This window comes from Carcharodon carcharias, chromosome 11, assembly GCF_017639515.1.
Source record: "Carcharodon carcharias isolate sCarCar2 chromosome 11, sCarCar2.pri, whole genome shotgun sequence".
In the NCBI taxonomy this organism is placed as follows: domain Eukaryota; kingdom Metazoa; phylum Chordata; class Chondrichthyes; order Lamniformes; family Lamnidae; genus Carcharodon; species Carcharodon carcharias.
This window is the reverse complement of record NC_054477.1, coordinates 73,760,096-73,782,514: the sequence shown is the minus strand read 5'-3', so window position 1 is coordinate 73,782,514 and position 22,419 is coordinate 73,760,096. Positions and strand designations below refer to the sequence as shown.

The window sequence follows — 22,419 nt, the reverse complement described above, 5'->3', positions numbered from 1 at the left end:
ATTCTCAGATTGTGACATTTACAACAATATAGACTCACATAATTCCACTTCTAAACAAACAATATTGGTCTTTACAATCAGATACTGAATTTAACTTTTATTATTTCTATTTTCAGTTTACCGTGGTTTCTGGTCAGTATTCATGATGTTAGGCGTTATTGCTGTCACAGTAGGAGGCTTCGTCATCATCTGTGCAGCTCCATTTTCTAATCATAAGCTCTACAAAGCGGGTGGTGGACTATTCCTGACTGCCGGTAAGTGGAATATTCTGACTGTGAATACTTTGCAGCAGCTAACTGCTTCACGTTTGTAGCAGAATGAACTATCCACTAATGAGGTGGATATTGATTCAGTTGATTGATTCAAAATTAATTGGTTCACTGCCTGGTTTCCTAATGAGTTGAGATATGAGTTCTGGCAAAATAATGACTGATGATGAGATCAGGTCCTGGGTGGGATAATGGGCATTATAATTTTTATATTCATATGTTTATTTTATTGTTTCATGGGATGCGAGTGTCGCTGGATAGGCCAGCATTTATTGCCCACCCCGATTGCTCTCGAGAAGGTGCTGGCTCACCACCTCCTTGAACCACTGCAGCCCATCTGGTGTACTTGCACCCACAGGGCTGATAGGAAGGGAGTTCCAGGATTTTGACTCAGTGACAGTGCAGGAACAACTATATAGTTTCAAGTCAGGATGGTGTGTGGATTGGAGGGAACTTGCAGCTGATGGTGCTCCCAAGCATCTGCTATCCTTGCCTTTTGAGGTGGTAGGGTCGCGGGTTTGGAAGATGCTGTCTAAGGAGCCTTGTGAGTTGCTACAGTACATCTTGTAGATGTTACACACTGCTGCCACTGTGCATTGGTGGTGGAGGGAGTGAATGTGGAAGGTGGTTGGTGGGATACCAGTCAAGGAGGCTGCTTTGTCCCGAATAGTGTTGGGTTTCTTGAGTATTGTTGGAGCTGCATTCATCTAGGCAAGTGGAGAATATTCCATCACATTCCTGACTTGTGCTTTGTAGATGATGGACAGGCTTTGGGGAGTCAGGAGGTGAGTTACTCACCGCAGAATTCTGAGCCTCTGACCTGCTCTTGTAGCTACAGTATTTATATGGCTAGTCCAGTTCAGTTTCTGGTCAATGGTAACCCCCAGATATGATAGTGGGGGATTCAGCGATAGTAATGCCATTGAATGTCATATAATCTTAATGCACCAATATACCCAGATACCTTTGAATAATAAAAAACAAAAACAGAATTACCTGGAAAAACTCAGCAGGTCTGGCAGCATCGGCGGAGAAGAAAAGAGTTGACGTTTCGAGTCCTCATGACCCTTCGACAGAACTTGAGTTCGAGTCCAAGAAAGAGTTGAAATATAAGCTGGTTTAAGGTGTGTGTGTGTGTGTGTGGGGGGTGGGGGGGGGGGGGGGAGAGAGAGAGTGAGAGAGAGAGAGACAAGTGGAGGGGGGGGTGTGGTTGTAGGGACAAACAAGCAGTGATGGAAGCAGATCATCAAAAGATGTCAGCAACAATAGAACAAAAGAACACATAGGTGTTAAAGTTGGTGATATTATCTAAACGAATGTGCTAATTAAGAATGGATGGTAGAGCACTCAAGGTATAGCTCTAGTGGGGGTGGGGAGAGCATAAAAGATTTTAAGATATTTAAAAATAATGGAAATAGGTGGGAAAAGAAAAATCTATATAATTTATTGGAAAAAAAAGGAAGGGGGAAACAGAAAGGGGGTGGGGATGGGGGAGGGAGCTCACGACCTAAAGTTGTTGAATTCAATATTCAGTCCGGAAGGCTGTAAAGTGCCTAGTCGGAAGATGAGGTGTTGTTCCTCCAATTTGCGTTGAGCTTCACTGGAACAATGCAGCAAGCCAAGGACAGACATGTGGGCAAGAGAGCAGGGTGGAGTGTTAAAATGTCAAGCGACAGGGAGGTTTGGGTCATTCTTGCGGACAGACTGCAGGTGTTCTGCAAAGCGGTCGCCCAGTTTACGTTTGGTCTCTAATGTAGAGGAGACCACTACATTGGAGAGACCAAACGTAAACTGGGTGACCGCTTTGCAGAACACCTGCGGTCTGTCCGCAAGAATGACCCAAACCTCCCTGTCGCTTGACATTTTAACACTCCACCCTGCTCTCTTGCCCACATGTCTCTCCTTGGCTTGCTGCATTGTTACAGTGAAGCCCAACACAAACTGGAGGAACAGCACCTCATCTTCCGACTAGGCACTTTACAGCCTTCCGGACTGAATATTGAATTCAACAACTTTAGGTCGTGAGCTCCCTCCCGCATCCCCACCCCCTTTCTGTTTCCCCCTTCCTGTTTTTTCCAATAAATTATATAGATTTTTCTTTTCCCACCTATTTCCATTATTTTTAAATATCTTAAAATCTTTTATGCTCTCCCCACCCCCACTAGAGCTATACCTTGAGTGCTCTACCATCCATTCTTAATTAGCACATTCGTTTAGATAATATCACCAACTTTAACACCTATGTGTTCTTTTGTTCTATTGTTGTTGACATCTTTTGATGATATGCTTCTATCACTGCTTGTTTGTCCCTACAACCACACCCCCCCTCCACTTCTCTCTCTCTCTCTCTCTCTCCGCCCCCCGCACACACCTTAAACCAGCTTATATTTCAACTCTTTCTTGGACTCGAACTCAAGTTCTGTCGAAGGGTCACGAGGACTCGAAACGTCAACTCTTTTCTTCTCCGCCGATGCTGCCAGACCTGCTGAGTTTTTCCAGGTAATTCTGTTTTTGTTTTAGATTTCCAGCATCCGCAGTTTTTTTGTTTTTACCTTTGAATAATAGGTGCTCACATTGCTATCTAGAATGGATAGGAAAACTGAAGAAAAATCCATCTTAATAGTCATCCCCTTTACAATGCATTGCTAAAGTGGAGAATACTCAGTGCTCAGGCATAAAGCAGAAGAAAAGGAGATGGAGAGTTGGTGCCCAGAATTATGGGGAAACTGTACAGAGGAGGCAGCATGCCTTGGTCCTTTCAGGGTTTTCCAGCTTGGTTTCCATCAGGTACATAGGACAGATGCCCAAGGGTGCTCAAAAGAAACCGTTATAAAACCATTTATATTGAAAATGACTTGATTTACTGAGTGGGCTGGAAACACAGGATAAGTTTAAAAAGACTGAGTAACAGCATTTTAAGTGACTTAAACAACAGCTCCTAAGATGGCTGAACATTGACATAGCTGCACCCTGCAAATTACAAAATGATCAGGAAGGAACCGAGCTGTCTAGAAGTAGCTTATCAGAGACAATCAATTTAAATGAGTGCAAATGATCCATCTCCTGAACCATTCGAAGAAGACCAGACATAACCTGTATATTCAGGTGGGCGTGGACCAAGCCATTAGACACAATCACTTTGGACAATGGACCCTGGCTGAGAAGGAGGACTCCACCACCATGTAATCAGCTCACTTTAAACAATGAACCTGGCTTGAGAGTTGCCCCGCATAATGAGCCTATACTTGGTAACTGGTGAGGTTGTGAATAGAGGCCATGTGATGAGCAAGCTAACCTTTGTGCTTAAAGAAGCTGCTTTTCCAGAGAGTTAGACCAGAAAGACCTTGAGTGGGTAATAGCAAGAAGACAACTTGTGATGCCTTTCTCTCCCTCTCCAGCTATTCTGCAAGCTTGTTCCCTGCCTGTGTTCTGATCAGTCAAACCCTGCAGGCAGCATTTTCAACATCAGCTAAGCAGCTGCTGACTCGAGAAGAAAATGACAGGGACCATCCATCAATGTTTTAAATCATCTCAATGTAGAATCCAGCGAGATCAATAAACCTAGCCTGAAATTGTCGAAGTCATCAATCTACAGGATCTGTATATCATTGACTTTATTTTGGGACTCTTAAACCATTTAGCATACCCTCCCTCTTTGTAACTTACTTCAGTATGTGTGTGTTGTGTGAATTCTTGAATGCATGTGTGAGAAATGGAGAATTTTTGTTATTTGTATCAGATTGAGTGTTATGTACAATAAATACTATTTCCTTTTCTTTTAAAACATATAAGAAAAGCTGTCTGTGTGTGTCTTTTACAGTCACAGCGCTTAAACAGTTAAACACTTTCTGAATTGGTAAGCAAATTCCTTTAAAAACACCTTTTGTGATCAACCTAGAGATGGAAAGAGCCATTCTACCGCTCCTTACCTGGCTATAACAGTTCCTTGCAGTTGGCCTAGGTCATGTCTCATCAGTTTATGTACCACATTTTGTGTCATACTTCACAATCACACGTGCATATAAACATTTCTTGCAACTAATTGGGTCAAGTTTTGTTTATGCATAGACACACACAATTTCCCCTTCAGTGGGAGTCTGGTGCCAATCAAGATGTCCAGGCATCCAGCAACAGAGCATGTCATCAAGCAGGATGAGCAGCCAATCACAATGAAGTTTTCTCACAGACAGCAAACATGGAAGTAAGATGTGCTGCATTTTTCATTTTTAATTATAATTTTAGAGAGCTTGAAGTAAATAATTGGAACATACACATGGGATACATGAACTGAAATATAATAAACATTCCTTTTAAAAGTTATTTTAAAAATGTCATTTTTTTATAATGTTGCAGAAATTTGGCATTCCACAAACATAAAATGAGTTTTTCAGGGACAGCGTGACTGCTCAGCATTGGTTATGAATTTATTACACTATTATAGTTATTTACACCTCATTCAACAAGTTATAACCTTTTCAAGAATTCATGGAGTGAAATTAATAACGTAAAAGGCAAGTTTCCAACTGTTCAGTAATTTCTAATTGATTGCAGTCTGACCATTTGCTCAAAATAGCTTAAGTATCCTGGTTTGCAACTTTTCCCTCTTAAATGAGCCAAATCAGAGATTTTCATCAGCACTTCACCCTTTCGCACAGTATCAGCATCTCTTCTCTTCATTTCCACTCCCCGCCTCTACCTCGCATTCCATTTACTGTTGGCAAAACCAAAATAACCCCTCTTGGGATGCTTTGTGCTTCACCCTGGGAATTGGAATGCCACTCACTTGCTGACTGTTAAGCGGCTGTACTGGGATGCCCCCACATGCGGAGGAAACCTTCTCGCTAGCATCCAGAGGCAGGAGTGAACTTTTTTTCCCCAAAATGATCTTCAATGGGACAGCTCTAATTGTGAAACTTTTGTGTTCTTCTCTCTGTTTTCTGGCACTATCTTCAGCTGCATTAACTTTATGTACACCCCGCCTCTTATGTCTTCACCCACACAAAAGAATAGTTTCTCAAGTTGCTTTTTCTCACTGATAAACACTACTCCCAACAACCATCAACCAACCCACGAAGTGAATACCCAGTTCTGATTGGTTAGTTGGAATCTGCGTTCATGTTCTGTGTAGCCCTATGACCTGTCAATCACTCGCTGGGAGTAATGATCACGATTAAACCTGTTAATCAAAGCAGGTCCAGTTTGGTCTCTGAGAATTCAAGTTCTTCTAGCACTTCCATTGTCATCCAATTTAATAGGCAGTGTTGATAGATCTGGCTTGTTCTTAAGATAAACACCTTTTTCAGTGCTTTAATTATTCAAGGCTGTGTTGTCTCTCTGAGGAAACAGGTGGATGTAAGGGTGATTGACAGTGGTAAGGGCCAATCACAAAGGCCCAAGTGGAGCACAGCACCATGACAGACAGCTCAGCAACTTATGAGATCCAAGAATCAAGGGGCACACTCAAGCAATGTCTTAATAGGGTTCCCAATTTTGGCTGGACATATTCCAGGAGCTGCCAGCACATGACCTACTACCTTCAACTGCCCCTCACCCCGCCTCCTGCCATTTGTTGTCCAACATGTGCATCATCATGGAGCCCTGTCTTCTCAAGGTTTTTCAATGTGTCCCAGTTTTGACTTTTGAAAATCTGGTCACCCCAAGTCTGGGGAGACTTCAGCAGCGGACCCTATAGGGCATTGTATGTTCACTGATAGAAACTTATGGATTTCTGCATTTAACCATGCACCTGTCTGTTACTGTGGGTTTTGTCTTGGGATTCCTTGGTTTCTTACTCTAGAAGAGATCTTGTTGGAGGCAATAGTCTTTTGTTCAAAATACATAAATTATGTAATTATTTACATAATTATTTACAAGGTTACAGGAGATAAGGACATAGCTACAGCTCCTCTCTTAGGTGCTTCTCACTCATCATCCCTCAGTAAATGCCATCACTATGATACAGCTCCTTATGCACATGCTCAGTAGCTATTATTAGAATTAACCCTTTACTACACAATACACTGGCTGCATAAGTTGCTGTCATTTTCAGAGGAGAAAAGTTTTGTCATCATTATAATTACAAAATCTGGGCCAAATAAATTGTATATGTAAATAATACACTTATTAATGTAACTCATTTTCTTTACCACTAAAGATGAATGATAACCATTGTAAAGTTACGCATATTCCTTATTAGATATTTTTTTCTAAATGTGTGCTCTCATTATGGAGGCTTTGGGCATGCACATATGTAAATTGCAGGAATCTTCACCATGATTAAAATAAAAGAAAGAGGAATTAAGGGGAGAGGCCTGCATTTGTGCATACGGATTCCTTACAGGTGGGGCTCCAAGTCAGGTGTATATTTGGAAAACAGAGTTAATCATTAATTGGTAAAATATAAGAGGAGTTCTTACTTGCCAATTCAGGAAATTTAGGATTCTCCCACACATTGTGGAGTTGTAATTCTACTGTTTGTCTGTGATGTCAGACAGGAAATTGGTCAATGAAGTCTTCAAGAACAAGAGGTCCATGCCAGAGTTTGGGAGTGCGGCTGGTACCCACACCCCAATTGGTGGTGGTGTGGGGTGGAATCAATCAGGGGGTGGTCGACTGGAGATGGGGGAGGGGTGGTCAATCAGGGCAGGGAAGGAGGACGCTGATAGAGGGAGTATTGCATTGTTTCTGGCCTCAGTTAAAACTGGCAATGGGTCTGTTGGAGGCGGGTTTGGGACAGGAAATAGATTTCGCAGACTTTAACCCCTCATCTAACCTAATCCGCTTGTTGTTTTGGGTTAAATATTCTTCACAGTTGTGGTTGTGTGCATGATATTAATTGATTAGAGTACCTTACAACTACAAAATTCATAGTTATTGAAGAGGAACAATGGCGTAGTGTTAATGTCACTGGACTAGCAATCCCAAGGCCCAGGCTGATGCTTTGGGGTCACAGGTTCAGATCCCACCATGGCAGCTTGTGGAATTTAAGTTCAATTAATTAATCTGGAATTGGAAGCTAGTCTAATGATGACCATGAAACAATTGTTTTTAAAAACCCATCTGGTTCACTAATGCCCTTTAGGGAAGAAAATCTGCCATTTTTCCTTGTTCTGGCCTACATGTGACTCCAGACCGGTTGACTCTTAACTGCCCTGCGAAATGGTGTAGCAAACTACTGAGTTCGATCAAACCGCTACGAAGTCTAAAAGGAAGGAAACTGGACGGACCACCTAGTAACAACCTAGGCACCAGAAATGACAATGGCACACCCAGCCCATGAATGGAGTTTGCAAAGTCATCCTTGCTTGCACCATAATTGGGAGAGCTGTCTCACAGACTAGTCAAGCAACAGCCTGACATAGTCATATTTCGGGAATCATACCTTCCAGACAATGTCCCAGATACCACCATCACCATCCCTGAGGTGGGAGCAGAGTGCTATACATTTGGGAGAATGTTGCCCTCGAGTCCATAAAGTCTCATAGCATCGGGTCAATCATGGGCAGGGAAACCTCCTGCTGATTACCACCTACCACCCTCTGTCCAGCTGATGAATCAGTGCTCCTCCATTGAGCATCATTTGGAAGAAGCACTGAAGGTGGCAAGGGCACAAAATGCACTCAAGGTGGGGGACCTCAATGTCTATCACCAAGAGTGGCTTGTTAGCATCACTACTGACTGAACTGGCCGAGTCCTAAAGGACATAGCTGCCAGACTGGGTCTACAGCAGGTAGTGAAAGAACCAACAAGAGGGAAAAACCTACGATACTCGTCCTCACCAGTCTACCTGTCGCAAATGCAACTGTACATGACAGTATTGTTGGGTGTGACAATCACACTGATCTTCTGGAGACAAAGTCTGGTCTTCATATTGAGGAAACCCTCCATTGTGTTGTGTGTGGTACTACCACTGTGCAAAAGGGGATAGATTTTGAACAGATCTAGCAGCTCAAAACCATGGGCATCCATGAGGTGCTGTGGGTCATCAGCAGCAGAATTGTATACAACCACAACTCTACCATTACCAGCAAGCCAGGGGATCGACCCTGGTTCAATGAAGAGTGCAGGAGGACATGCCAGGAGCAGCACCAGACATACCAAAAAATGGGGTGTCAATCTGGTGAAGTTACAACACAGGACTGCTTGCATGTCAAACAGCAAATGCAATATGTGATAGAGCTAAGCAATTGCACAATCAATGGATCAGATCTAAGCTCTGCAATGCTGCCACATACAGTCGTGAATGGTGGTAGGCAATTAAGGTAGATTCCTTCACAAATAGCACTGTGGGCGTACCTACACCACATGGCCTGCAGTGGTTCAAGAAGGCAGTCACCACCTCCTTTCCAAAGGTAATTAGGGATGGGCAATAAATGCGGGCCTAGCCAGTGACACCCACATTCCATGAATGAATTAAAAAAAAGTCTTTGATTATAAATGCTTCCAAAATGATGGAAGCTGCAGTTACAGTACAAGAAATGTTTGACACACATCCAAGCCACATATTGCCAAGTGCCCATGCCAAATTTACGTCAAAATGCTGCAGCTGCTCAAACATGCTGATGACTAGGACAAGGATTCTTTTTTGATCTAGCTGTAAGACAAAGATTGAATTGCACTGGAGATGAGTGGCATATTGAAAGCCTTCAGTAAATTCTCCAACAACTTCATGGACATGAACCAGAAATAATTGATTAAAGTCAACTGCCTCCCACATACACTGACAAAGTTTAAAGTTCAATAAAGACAAAAGCCTGGGGGGTAAAAGTGCCATTGGCATTGAAGTTTGAATTGATTATTGTAATTTAAGTCTCAGTGCTGATTGTTTTTCACATCATGTGGTCTCATTTGGGATAAACCCAATTCAGTTTTGAATCATACTGCCAGATGGAAGACTTCACGGAGTTATTGGGTGAAATTTAGTGTCCTCACCCAACACCCTCCCGACCGGAGGCAGGTTCAGAAGCAGGGGGTTGTGTGATTTGGCAGGAAGGTGCACTGGGAGATCCTGCCACATTCTCACCTCCCTCTAATTAAGCCCTGGGCAGAAAGGCTTGAGGACAGCCTTCCCAACTGGAGGCCAATTAAAGCCCTATGTGTCCACTTAAGGGCCTCATCCCGCTGCCGCTGGTATATAACCAGTGGTGGGCAGGGGCCAAGCTAGGCAGGCTACCGCCAGGGAAACCCTGGCAGGTAGGCCTAGGGCCTGGTGGGGGGGAGTTGTACCTCCTTGGCAGACACTCAGTGCCTGATAGAAACGCTCACAGGTGGGAACAGAGCGACCTGGAGTAAGAACCCCCTCTGCCCTTTAAATCAACCCTTCCCACTCCACCCCTCACCAGGGTCTTCTTATTTGTCCCTGGTGAACCCAAACCACTCACCAGTTTCCTTGGGCTCCTGTGTTGATCAATGGTTTTGGCCGCATTGCAGTTCTGGCAGAGGCCACCACTCTGGAGAATTGTTGGTCACTGATTGGCTGGCAGCTCTCAGAGATGTGACATCTGCCCCACACCAGGATTTCCAGGGGAAAATTCCCCTCACAGGAGCTAGGAAATCCAATGGAAAGTGCCCAAGTGGAACTGAACCCCATCGGGCTTCCCGAAATGGCCATGGTGGGGTTGTCCCCGATTTTCCAGCTGGTGGATGGTGTCATGGTAATGGTTGATTGTGATAGTGGACTCCAGTATTAGATACTATACGGTACTCTCTTCTAGAGATGGGGTCACCTGACATGGGGATTGGAGGTCAGATAGCACATATTGGAACCAGGCTTGATAGAATTCAGTTAGTGCAGATAGGTGTTTATGTTAGGAAAATGTGTTATCAATAAAGTTAGCTCAGCTACAATGTTGACAGCTTGTGTGCATCATTGAAACAAAAAAACAAGACATGGTGTCAGAAGTAAACTAAATACAACAGAGGTTTTGAAACCACCAGCAAAGCTCAGTTTGGAGGGAAATCTCACCGAAAACTGGAGGAGGTTCCAGCGGCTATTCGAGCTGTACATCATAGCGATGGGCAGTGATAAAAAAGACCCTTGGGGCAGTCTTCCATCTTTCTGCACGTAGCAGGGGAAGCAGTCCTAGAAATCTATAGCACATTCATGTTTCAAAGTGATGAGAAACAAAATGACTTGAAAGACATAATGGAAAAATTTGAAATCTGCAGCCCTAAGAAAAACATCACGTATGGTTTTTTATGCGCATGCAAGGCAGTGACAACATTAGTCAGTATGTAACTGAGCTGAGAAAATGAGCTAAATCATATGAATTTGGAGAGATTGAAGAATCACTCATCCGAGATAGAATAATTTGCGGAATCGCAAACGGCTGTCTGAGGGAAGTTGATCTCACGCTGGAAAAAGCAATAAATATCTGCAGAGTAGCAGAGACAATGAAATGCAAGATTAAACAGATGGCAGAAGATGATAAGCCACATATAGGCAGTTAGATACAGTTAAATAGAAACAGCCCTGGGGAAGAACAAATAGACAAAGTGAAGGTAAAAAGAACAAAACTGCCATAAAAACATTTAAATGCAGCCGATACAGGACAGAGCATTTACCACGTAGTTATCCAGCCCATGGTAATCAGTGTAAGAAAAATGATAAACTAAACCACTTCGCTAAGATGTGTAAATTGAAGAAAGTGCACGTGATTGCAGATGACACAGACAGTGAAACTGAACTTTTCATTAGTGCAGTAACAACAAATTCTAAAGAAGATGAATGGAAGGTTAATTTAAAAATTGCCAACATGATGGTGAATTTCAATCTTGACACAGGTGCACAAGCAAATGTCATTCTCATAAGCCTGTATCGTAAGATAAGCAAAGAAAAACAGTTAACTAAAACAAAACTGAAGCTGTCCACTAATACAGGTAAAAAAATTGCAGTAGAAAGCAAGTGCACACTTATAGTGAACTACAAAAAACAGTCTCAAGCACTTCCATTTACAGTGGTGAAAACTGATGCAAAACCCATATTTGAAATCAAAGCTTGTGAAAGTCTGAAGCTAATTAAGAGAATAATGACTCTCACCGCTGATGACATCCAGGGGATTGGCTGCCTAAAAGGAGAACACACCATCAAGATTGACAAAACCGTGACACCCATAATACACCTGCCCAGGAAATTACCGGTAATGCTGAGAGATCAACTGAAAGCAGAGTTGAACAGAATGGAGAAACTTCACATCATCAAGAAAATTGAAGAACTGACAAAGTGATCCAATTGTAATTGTAGAAAAGTCAGATGGGAACCTGCAAGTCTGTCTGGATCCCAGTGACCTAAACCAGTACAAAGAGGGCTTTACCAGCTGCCCACAGTAGAAGAGATCACATGTAAGCTAGCCGATGCTAAATACTATTCAGCCTTGGATGCGAGTTCAGGCTTCTGGCAGGTTGAGCTGGATGAACGCAGCTCCCATCTTTGTACCTTCAACACACCATATGGGTGATACAAGTTTTTAGGCTTACCTTTTGGTATTAATTCAGCTCTGGAGGTGTTCCACAGGACAGTGAAGCAGCTGTTTGAAGGGTTAGAGGGCGTGGAAACCTATATCAATTATGTGCTCACAAGAAGAACATGACCACAGACTGAGGCAGGTGCTGGTCAGAGCAAGAGAAAGGGACCTCAAGTTGAAGAAGGAAAAGTGCAAAATAGGTCTTCATGAAATCAAGTACTTGGGACATGTGCTGACAAGTGAGGGACTGAAGCTGGACCTGAGTAAAATCAAAGAAGTCGTGAACATGCCACCCCCCAGAATGGAAGAGAGACTGGGAGAGGTTTTTGAGAGTAGTGACCTAAATTGGGAAATTCATTCCAAACATGTCAGACCTGATAGCACCTCTCAGAGAACTTCTACAACATAATGTGGAATGGCAGCAAAGTCACCAGGAAGCTTTGACCAGTCTGAACGGAACACTGACCCAGGCGCCACTGTTAAAGTATTACAGTGTCAGTCAGCCAGTCAAGATCTCAGTGGACGCTTCAAATACTGGCCTGGGAGCTGTCCTTTTTCAAAATGAGGCACCAGTCGTATACTTTTCAAAGGCAGTGACTGAATCACAGCAGTGGTATGCCCAAATAGAGAAAGAATGCTAGCAATTGTGTTTGGCCTAGAACACTTCCATCAGTTTGTCTATGGCAAAGACGTAGTGGCAGAGTCTGATCATAAGTCTTTGGGAGCCATACTTAAAAAGCCCCTGAACTATGGACCACCAAGAACCCAAAGGTTACTAATGTGTCTGCAGAAGTACCAGGTCAGAGTTAAATACAAATCGGGCAAGGAAATGTCCATCGCAGATACTCTGTCACAAGCATACCTACCCATCACGGAGGTAGAGGATAAAGAAACAGAAGCACAGGTTCACATGCTGACAAATAACTTACCTGCGGCTGTAACCAAACTGGATGAGATCAGGGAAGCGACCAAGATCGACGCCACCCTGAGAAAACAGCAGCAGATTGTGCAAACTGGCTGGCCCACACATCGGAGCGGAGCCCCTTCTGCTGTACAAGAATACTGGAACTTTCGTGAGGAATGTCATGTAGCAGAAGGAATACTTTTCAAGGGAGAAAAGATCATAATTCGTGTAACACCACTGAGGAAAGGAATGCTGCTGCACATACATGAAAGTCACCTTGGCATAGAAACTTGCAGGAGAAGAGCTCGAGATGTAATGTATTGGCCTGGAATGGGAGCACAAATCAGTGAAATGGTGAATGCGTGTGCAGTGTACCAAAAGTACAGTAAATCACGACAAAAATAACCACTTCAAACACATAGGGCTGAATTTTGCCATCGGTGAGCAGGGGCCGGGGCCCTTTCCCCATCGCGCAAAATGACACAGGATTACATCGGGGGGAACCCCCGACATCATCCCACCCCATTTAAATCTTCAGGAAGGTGGGAGAGCAGCAAAATGAGCTGCGGACCTGCCAACCTGTCAGTGGTCAATTGAGGCCATTGACAGGATAATTAAAACAATTAAAGGACCTGCCCGTCCAACCTTAAGACTGGCGAGAAGGCCAGGAGCCCTGGTGGGCTTCTGAAAAAACATGAAACCTCATTCACCGGCGGGATGAGGTTTCATGTAGGGTTTAAAAAAGTTTATTAAAGTTTCAGCAAAATTTATTAACATGTCCCATCTCATGTGACATTGTCACATGAGGGGGACATGTTAAGGAGTTTTTTTTTATTTTTAAAGTTTATAAAGCTGTTAGTGATCTCCCTGAGGCTGCACTTAGCCTCAGGGAGATGTGCACTCTTTCTTGCACATGTGTGAAAGAGCGCACTCTCGCAGTTGGGGAATCCGCCCCCCGCCAGCATAGCGCTTCCCGCCGGATGTCACACTGGGCGGGCCTTAATTGGCCCGCCCACTTAAAATGGCGGCGGGGCCAGCTTCTCCGGCAGGGATTGGCTCCCCGGAGATTGGGTCAGGCCCGCCCACCCGACAAGCAGAAAATTCTGCCCATAGTATTCCAGAGAGGCCCTGGCAGAAAATTGGAATGGAGTAAGAGCATCATTGTAATAAAGCATTTAAGATCAATATTTTCTCGCCACAGCTTACCTGAAGTGCTCATTTCAGATAACGGTCCACAATTCTCAGGCACTGAGTTTCACAAATTTGCACAGGACTGGGAGTTTTGCCACACTATGTCATGTCTCAAATATCCACAATTAAACGGGATGGTGGAATTTACTGTGCAGACCTTAAAACACCTATTGAAGAAGGCAAAGGCAGATGGAAGAGATCCATTAGAGGGCATTGGATCATCTCCAGCACAGCTGATGGAGAGAAGGCTAAGAACTAAGCTTCCAAATGTGCCCTGTTATTTCCACAGCCAGTGAGCTACAATGTGCAGGACCTGCTCAAACTGAGACAGAAGAAGCAGAAACAGTACTTTGATCGAGTGCCTGACCCCTGCCTGACCTGAACAAGGGAGAGACGGTGAGGATTCAGCATGAAGGGATCTGGAATCCTGCTGTTGTCACAGGAATCACAGGAGAACTAAGGTTTTACATAGTGCAGACTCCAAGCGGACAACTCTACAGGAGAAATGGGAAATTGTTACAGAAAACAAATGAAATGCAACCCCGCTCTGAACCAGAAAGAGTAGCTGAAGACCAAAAACCAGAATGCACCAGTGAAGCAACAGATAACCAGACAAAGCCTGAGAGTCCTGAAAACTATCCAAGGGGTGATATTGACACAGAGCTGGAGAAGGCCCCTTGTCCTTCAAAATCAGCTCTGTCACCATTCAGAACATCCAGGGGAAGAATTGTGAAAAAGCCAGAGATACAGAGATGAGTAAAAGACAAAACAGATGGATCAAAACAGAGTGAGAAAGAATAGACTTGAGACTTTGTGTGCTTGAGTTGTATAAAAGTTTGTTTTTTGAACAAAAGGGAAATATCATGATAGTTGATTATGGTAGTGGACTCCATATTAGAATCTATATGGTATTCTCTACTAAAGATGAGGTCACCTGACCTGGGGATTGAAAGTCAGATAGCACATGTTGGAACCTGTCTTTCTACAATTCAGTTGGTGCAGATATGTGTTTATGTTAGAAAAATTGTAGCTTAGCTACAATGTCGACAGCCTGTGTGCATCATTGAAACAAAAAAACAAGACAGATGGGCCCCCCGCCATGACCATTAAATTCTGCCCTGTGTATCTTACATGAAAAAAAATCCATGTAAGGCGAAACATGATGATCATCCTCTCCAATATGGCTGAGAATGATCAGTTCAAATGCACAATAGAGGAAGAGTCAGGCAAGGTCTGAGAGACCAAGAGGGTAAACTGCCTTTTCAAGTCACCTGCTTCACCTGATTTTACTTTCCATGGGGGGAGTGGAGGAGAGGGCTAAATTCTGCTTTGTAGAAATTGTTTGTACACATGAGTGGTTTACTAAGCCACTAGAGAGGGTATGAAGAGTCAGACATACAGGAATCAATTATGTCCCTCCTTACCCAGCATGAATGCAGTGAGGGAGGAGTTAAGATCAGGCTGAGCCCACTTGCTGACCAGAGGCTACACAATTTATGCCTGATGACATCACCAATTAAGCAACTTTGAAGTCAGCCGAGGTTCCTGCTGCATGCAAGAAAAGGCCTAATTTAAATCCAAAAGTTACGACCTCATTACATCAGCAAGACCTCTCCAGAATCATCACCCGTTACAGGACTTGTGTCCTGCATGGTATAATAATCTTCCTGCTTTGAAATCAGAGCCCCAGGATTGAATTGACTGCAGGTGGCCATAACTCTGACTGAGTCAGAAAGCCAGGGGTAACTCCACATTGGCCCTTTCCAAGAGACTTACTTGATTCTGTGTCCATCAGGCAATTAACTGCCTGGCATTAGGGCTCCCATTCCTTTAAAGGACAAAAACCTGCCTCCTTGAGATGCCAGCCAATTGGAGGGCCGGCAGCTCTTTAGTTCCAGGAGTGCCACAGGGAGTGGTGGCTAATGCTGAGACTGCACCCAACCGGGAACAACCTCATGGTCGCTGCCCTGGAACCCAGGCGGGTGGATTCAGGGTCAGCAGGGTAAGTCAGGCAGGTCTTGGCAAGGTAGGCGAGGGCATTTCCAAGGGGGTTCCTTGCAGCAGGGAGGCTCTCCAAGGGTTTGGGGGTGCCAACAGAACTGCCCTCCAACATTCTTGCCCCAAACCCTTACCACCCAGTGACAGCAGGAAGTAGATTGTAAATGGCCCTTAGTTGATCACTTAAGGGTCTCAGTTGGCCCCTGGGTGGGGAAGCCACCTTCCAGCTTCTCAGTTGCTGAGATAACTGCATGGCATCGGGCAGGTTAAGGGCACTTCACCCCCTGCCTTCCCTCGTGATCCTATGGTCCCCTCCCCTCCTGCACCCCACTCCTGTGGATCACCTTAAATTCCGCCCTCAGTGTGGAAACAGTGTGGACCCCAGATAGGATTCCCTAAAGGACGTTAGTGGACCAGTTGTCATATATAACATTCTAGCTGCTTTCATAGTTAACTTTTCTGATAGAGCAGACATGGCAATTGAACTCAGTTACACCATTTGTTATGGTAAAATTTGAAGTCATCGCTATTGGGTTCCTACTCCCGCCCCAAAACCGAGTCAAATGTTCTGAGAGGAAAAGAGCGAGCGGCTACTGAGTGATAGACCACAACAAAGTCACGAATGGCCTGCAGTGACATAACTGCTGATAAGTGTCACCATCTCTGATGAGGCGCCTCACTCACTCACTCTTTATGAAGATTGGAAACTGGCCGTAACCCACATCCTGTTACTATCTGACCATCTCTAAGACTGAACTTGCCAAAGCTTGAGCAGAAGAGATAAGATCATTGCAAATATTTCAAATGCCTGAGGTAGTTTATTATTTGAAGGCTTGAGATTGCTGGTTGTGGGGGGCGGGGGGGGTGGGGGGGTCATCAGGAGAATGAGCAGGTTGCTCAGCATTCCAGGTAGAGGGGTTGTGGGTTTGGCAGTTTGAGGGGTCAATGAGAAGAAGCCTCAATTGGCAGAAAGTTTGCTTGAGGGAGGTAGGAGAGCACTCCTACTCCTCCTAGCTCACAATCAAGAGCAAAGAACCTTCTGCAGTCAGCAGCTTCTTTCGCTTTTTAGCTACCAGACTTCCTGAACCTTGAGAAACTCAGCCGGTAACTGTTAAGCTTATATCAGGCTCCAAACGGTATCGTGAGAGCCTAATTTAAATATAATAATGATGTGTCGCGCACCTTGAGAGCAGGACAGAGAATGCCATGCAACCTGTAACTGTAAACATGTTGTCAGAATCATATGCGGTGGTGTAAGGTGACATTTTGCAATCTTAATTTTTAATCGCCTCTATGACCATCAGTGTATGATTAATATCCATCCTCTGGTGGCCACTGATTCACATCGTTTACCAAAAACTGATTTAATGTGAATTTATTTAAGGGTTTAATATTGCCATCTACAGACCATATAGTTCACTGCACATATAAATAATGTGTAGAAGTTCCCCAACAACAGTGAAAGAACAAGATTATATTCTGTTGCCTGAACGTTTCCCGCGTGGGGCGTGCTTGGTGGGAACGGGCAGGGGTGGTCCGATTGGCTCCGCAGCACCATTTTACGCGGGTAGGCCAATTAAGGCCTGCCCAGCATAATATGTGAGCGGTAACGCTCAGCGCTACCTGTGCAGGTTGGGGGAGAAGAGAGAGTCAGGGCCAACACATTTTCATGCATGTACGCGAAAGAGCGTTTCAATCCCCCTGAGGCACAGAGCTGCCTGAGGGAGATTGAAGCGCTTTTGAAAATAATAAGTAAAATCACTAAAAATTTAAAGAAACATGTCCCGTCATGTGACTGTGTCACATGAGATGGGACATGTTTTTATTTTTTATGAAACCTTCTTATTTAATTCGTAAAAGCTTTAGGAAACCTCACCCCGCTCATGGATGAGGTTTCCTAAAAAACACAAAGGCTACTTGGCCTTTTTGCCTGCCCGCCAACTGTAAGGTTGGACAGGCAGTGTAAACTTGACATTAGTTAATTCGTTAATGGCCTTAATAGGCCTATAAATTATCGGCTTGCGTACAGCCGACTTTGGCACACACCCACTGAACGAAACATCGCGATGACGTTTGGATGCACGCCCAATGTCATCGCGCGTCATTTTACATGACGGCATGTTGGGCCCGCCCCTGCATGCCAAATGTAAAATCCTGGCCTATGTCTTTATTTTAGCAAAAACTGCTGAAGTAAACTCATTTGACTTAAAGACTTTAGGTAATAGTAAATAAAATCAGTCATTATTAAATTACTCTCAATTTCCTCCTTCTTCAATATCCAAGCTTTATTCCAATGCTCTCCTGGCCAACATTCCCCTACAAACCTCCATAAACTTGAGCTCATCCAAATTACTGCTGCCCATATCCTAACTTACACCATCCCATTTGCCCATTACCACTGTGCTCGCTGACCAAAAAGCATAGGAACATAGGAGCAAGAGTAGGCCATTCGGTCCCTCGAGCCTGCTCCACCATTCAATTCGGTCATGACTGATCTATTACTTTAATGCCTTTTTCCCACACTATGCCTTTGGCCATTGAGATCTTTAATATCTAGAAATCTATCAATCTCTGTCTTGAACAAACTCAATGACTAAGCCTGCACAGCCCGCTGGGGTAGAGAATTCCAAAGTTTCACCAACATCTGATCAAAGAAATTCTACTTCGTCTCAGTTCTAAATGGCCTATCTCTTATTCTGAGACTGTGGTCCTAGTTCTAGACTCCCCAAACACAGATACATCCTTCCTGCATCTGTCAAGCCCTGTAAGAATTGTGTACACTTCAATGAGATCACCCCTCATTTTTCTAGAGAAAACAGGCCATCCCAGGAATCAATCTGGTGAACCTTTGTTGCACTCTCTCTATGGTAAGTATATCCTTCCTTATGTAAGGTGACCAAACTGTACACAATACTCCAGATGTGGTCTCACCAAGGCTCTATACAACTGCAGCAAGATTTCCTTACTCCTGTACTCAAATCCTTTTGCAGTAAAGGCTAACATATCATTTGCCTTCTTACTTGCTTGTTGAAGCTGCACGTTCACTTTCAGGGAATTATGAACAAGGACACTCGGGTCCCTTTTGTCACCAACACTTCCCAGCCCCTCACCATTTAAGAAATACTCTCATTTCCATTTTTACTATCAAAGTAGATAACTTCACATTTGTCCACATTATATTCCATTAAATTAGCCACTGGTCTGGCAACACCTCAAATTTAAAATTCTCTTCCTTGTTTTCAAATCCCTCCATGGCCTCACCCCTTTCACCTCTGTAACTCCCCTTCAGCCCTACAAATCTCCAAGATACCTGTTCTCCTTCAGCACTGACCTCCTGCACATTCCTGCTTTCCATCATGTCACTATTGGTGGACATACCTTAAGTTTTGGAATTCCCTCTGCAAATATCTCTACCACTCCATCTCCCTTTAAGATACTAATTGAAACCACCTCCGATCAAGCTTTAGGCTACCTGCCTTAACATCATTATATGATTCTATCTCAAATTCAGGCATGTCTGATCTTTTGCAATTGCTGGGAAGTATCCCCAATGGCCCCTGGCTGCAGCCTTCTATTAATGGTATTCCCTGGTTAGCCTTGCAATCTGTTTGGCTGCTGGGCAGGAAACAGCATTAAGAAATAATAATATGGTCCTGTCATTTGAATCACAACCCTGGAATTTCCAAGTTCATCCCCCACTCCCTCACTGTCTCTCATAAATATTGGGACCTAGGTGTTTTCCTTTTAAAAGTAGTAATAATAACATCACATTGCCCATTTCCTACAATTTTACGCTGTATTCACTGTTTCCCTCCGGGGTAAAATAGTTTAGTCCAATCTGAAATATAACATCAACTAATTTTCATTAAAATCTTCAGCTCTCTTGGAAATGGAGGAGAATGCAGAGCAATCAATTATTCTGAGCTGGTGGTGGTAACAGGGTAGAGTGAACACAGAGCAAATAATGTTTTAAAATATAACATTAGAAAATAAATGAATAAAATGTTGTTTTAATTGATCTTTTTCTTTTTTGCCTTCCCAGGTATTATATTTACAGTACTTGTTGTTATGTATGTCATCTGGATCGAAACAGTTATTGATATTCAAGCGTACATTCAGAAGCAAAGAATCCAGCTCTGTCCTGATTTTGCACTAAACGTTCAGTATGGATGGTCTTTCATAGTTGCACCTATTGGGATATTCTTCTCGTTGTTCTCAGGCTTGCTGTTCCTCCTCGCAGGCCACACCATTCACATTCATTATGATTAAAAGACAACTTTTGGTTTGCTTTAAATAAGTAGAAATCAATGCTTTTGATGTAAACAGTTTGACAAATATGCACATTGGAAATGAAAGTTCATTCATCTAATGTTTATATTTCCAAACAGTATTTTGGTTATTTTCTTCATATAGTATATAGCTTTTGTCCTGTAATTATTTGGAAGTATGCCTAAAAGTGAAATTGTTGTTTGATGATAAATCAAAAATAACCACAAACCAAATGTTTTAAAGTCTTGCAGTGTTAGGTTTTAACTTGTAATAATTATCCCATCCAACTTGATGCATAAAGAGACAGCATTGTTTTGCTTAGCAATTTTTAATGTATGTACTGCTGCTACCCTAAGGAATTAATTTTTCTTGATTTCTCCTAACACAAATATAATGCAATAACTGCAATAGTTTAAAGAGTTCAGGAAATTTAGGGGTGAGATTCAGAGTGTTGATATTGTCTTTAATGTCTAATGATACCAGGAGCAATGTTGGTGTGCAGATTGAACCAGTTACCCATTGGTTGTGGAGTTTACCAATAATCTATATTGGTTTGTGATGTTGGTAATTAAATTATGAATCAGCCATGAAAGCACCAATTAAACTCATTGACTGATGCCAGATGAAATTAAATGGGCGGTGTTTCACATTTTGATCACTTAATCCTTTTATGTAGGTGTTACCTACATGTAAACCCAAAACTGGTGTTTGTGGAATAAACCAATTGCTAAATTTAGCAAGATGATAGAGCAATGAACTTTTTGCTTTATTGTTTGGTTGACTTGGAGGTTCGAATGGGTGATTGCCACATTTCAAAACAAAGGGAATTTCCTGTGCCAACGCAAGAAATATCAAAGTACAGATCATACATGCAAGCGATCATACAAGCTTGCAGTCACAGAAAGCACGACACAGTTTTGTACATGATGATTGTTGGATACAATAAATGTGTCACAGGACAAGTTTGCTGTTTCCTTTTGTTACATTGGCATACATTCTTATTGCTGGAACTTGCTGTTTCCTAGTTAGAAGTTAATATGGAAGAAGAAGGAAAGTGGAGATGGTGAGCAGGATTTTACGGGTGGCTAGATTTCCTTTCCCGCTGCCAAAGATATCACCGTAAATCTTGCCCCTGCTCCAGCGGTCTGTGCTGTGTTAATGGTCTGCAGAATGTTAATTGGTTTGAGACGAGCCTACTGGCCCATCTGGGGAGGAAGGCCTGCCTCCGAGAGCTGCCGGGCAATCAGATCGGCTGGCAGTTCTCTCCCAGCAGCATCACTGGGAGTGCTGTCCACAGCTGGGACTGCATCAAATCCACAAAGACGAGCCAGGAGCTGGATGACAGGTAAGTTGGGGCGGCAGGGTAACGATAGGAGGCCCCTGGGTAGGGCGTAGTGGGAGGGCCGGGATGCACAGGCCAGGGGGCAATAGAAACCCAGGGAAGGGGACAGACATTTGTATGGAGCCTCTGATTGGAAAATGGTGCTGAGAAAGAGGCATCTCTCCCTCTTCTCTACCCGAGATCCAAGCAGGCTTCCCACCCATCCCTGATGTCCTGCTGGTCAAAAAATTGCAGCCGGGTGGGAGGGGCTGTTTAAGTAGGCATTAACTAGCTATTTAATTGGCCACAAGGACCTCGGTAGGTATGAGGGCAGGAGGCCCGAGGTCTTGCCTGCTGCCCGTTAAATTGCGACCAGACTGGGGGTGGGTGGGGCAGCGGCAGGAAAGGCACCCACGGAATTTTACGGGCTCCCCGCCTCACAGTGGACCATGAAATTCAAAGTGATTGTGACTTTTCCATGACCATGTAATTTGTGAACTTGTGGAACCCATTACTCTGTAGGTCCTTTGTAGGTTCATTCCGGACACAGATTCTGATGAGACCGGGGGCCAGACCTCAAAATTGCTGAGAGCACGCACAAAGAATGACAGAACTTTGTGCTGCCGGCCCAGGACATTCTGGCAACAATGATAAACCCCATCGAGGTGCAGGCATTGCCGATGTGTCCAGTGTCAGTGTGCTGGGAAGGCTGCATGAAGCACAGGGAAGAGACCCTGGACTGAGACAGCTGCCTTTATCTTGTGCAAGAGCCAAGGTTTCACATCTGATTGACATGAACACTGCTCATCATAACAAGGAGCCATAGGCAAGGAGACATTCTTGGGCGTTTATTTACAATAATGAACATTATGTACAAATGATTAACACCCATACCCAGGCTGTGCAACGATACCTTCTTAACCTTCCTAACCTTGCTGCTACGTCTTGTTTCTCCCCTGACATCCACAGCAAAGATGGAGGCAGACTGCTAAGCCCTGTCTGTGA

At 43.7% G+C, this 22,419-nt stretch overlaps 1 protein-coding gene across 1 annotated transcript in view; it reads left to right on the top strand.

Annotated features, from left to right (window-relative positions):
• Nucleotides 1-21,052, top strand: part of LOC121284194 (transmembrane protein 182-like) — a 69,364-nt gene extending 48,312 nt beyond the window's left edge. The window contains exons 4-5 of the mRNA XM_041199443.1: nucleotides 117-254; nucleotides 19,867-21,052. Coding sequence (XP_041055377.1) covers nucleotides 117-254; nucleotides 19,867-20,093 — 365 coding nt within the window. The 3' untranslated portion in view covers nucleotides 20,094-21,052. The remainder of the gene's footprint in view (nucleotides 1-116; nucleotides 255-19,866) is intronic.
• Nucleotides 21,053-22,419: the final 1,367 nt, after the last annotated feature.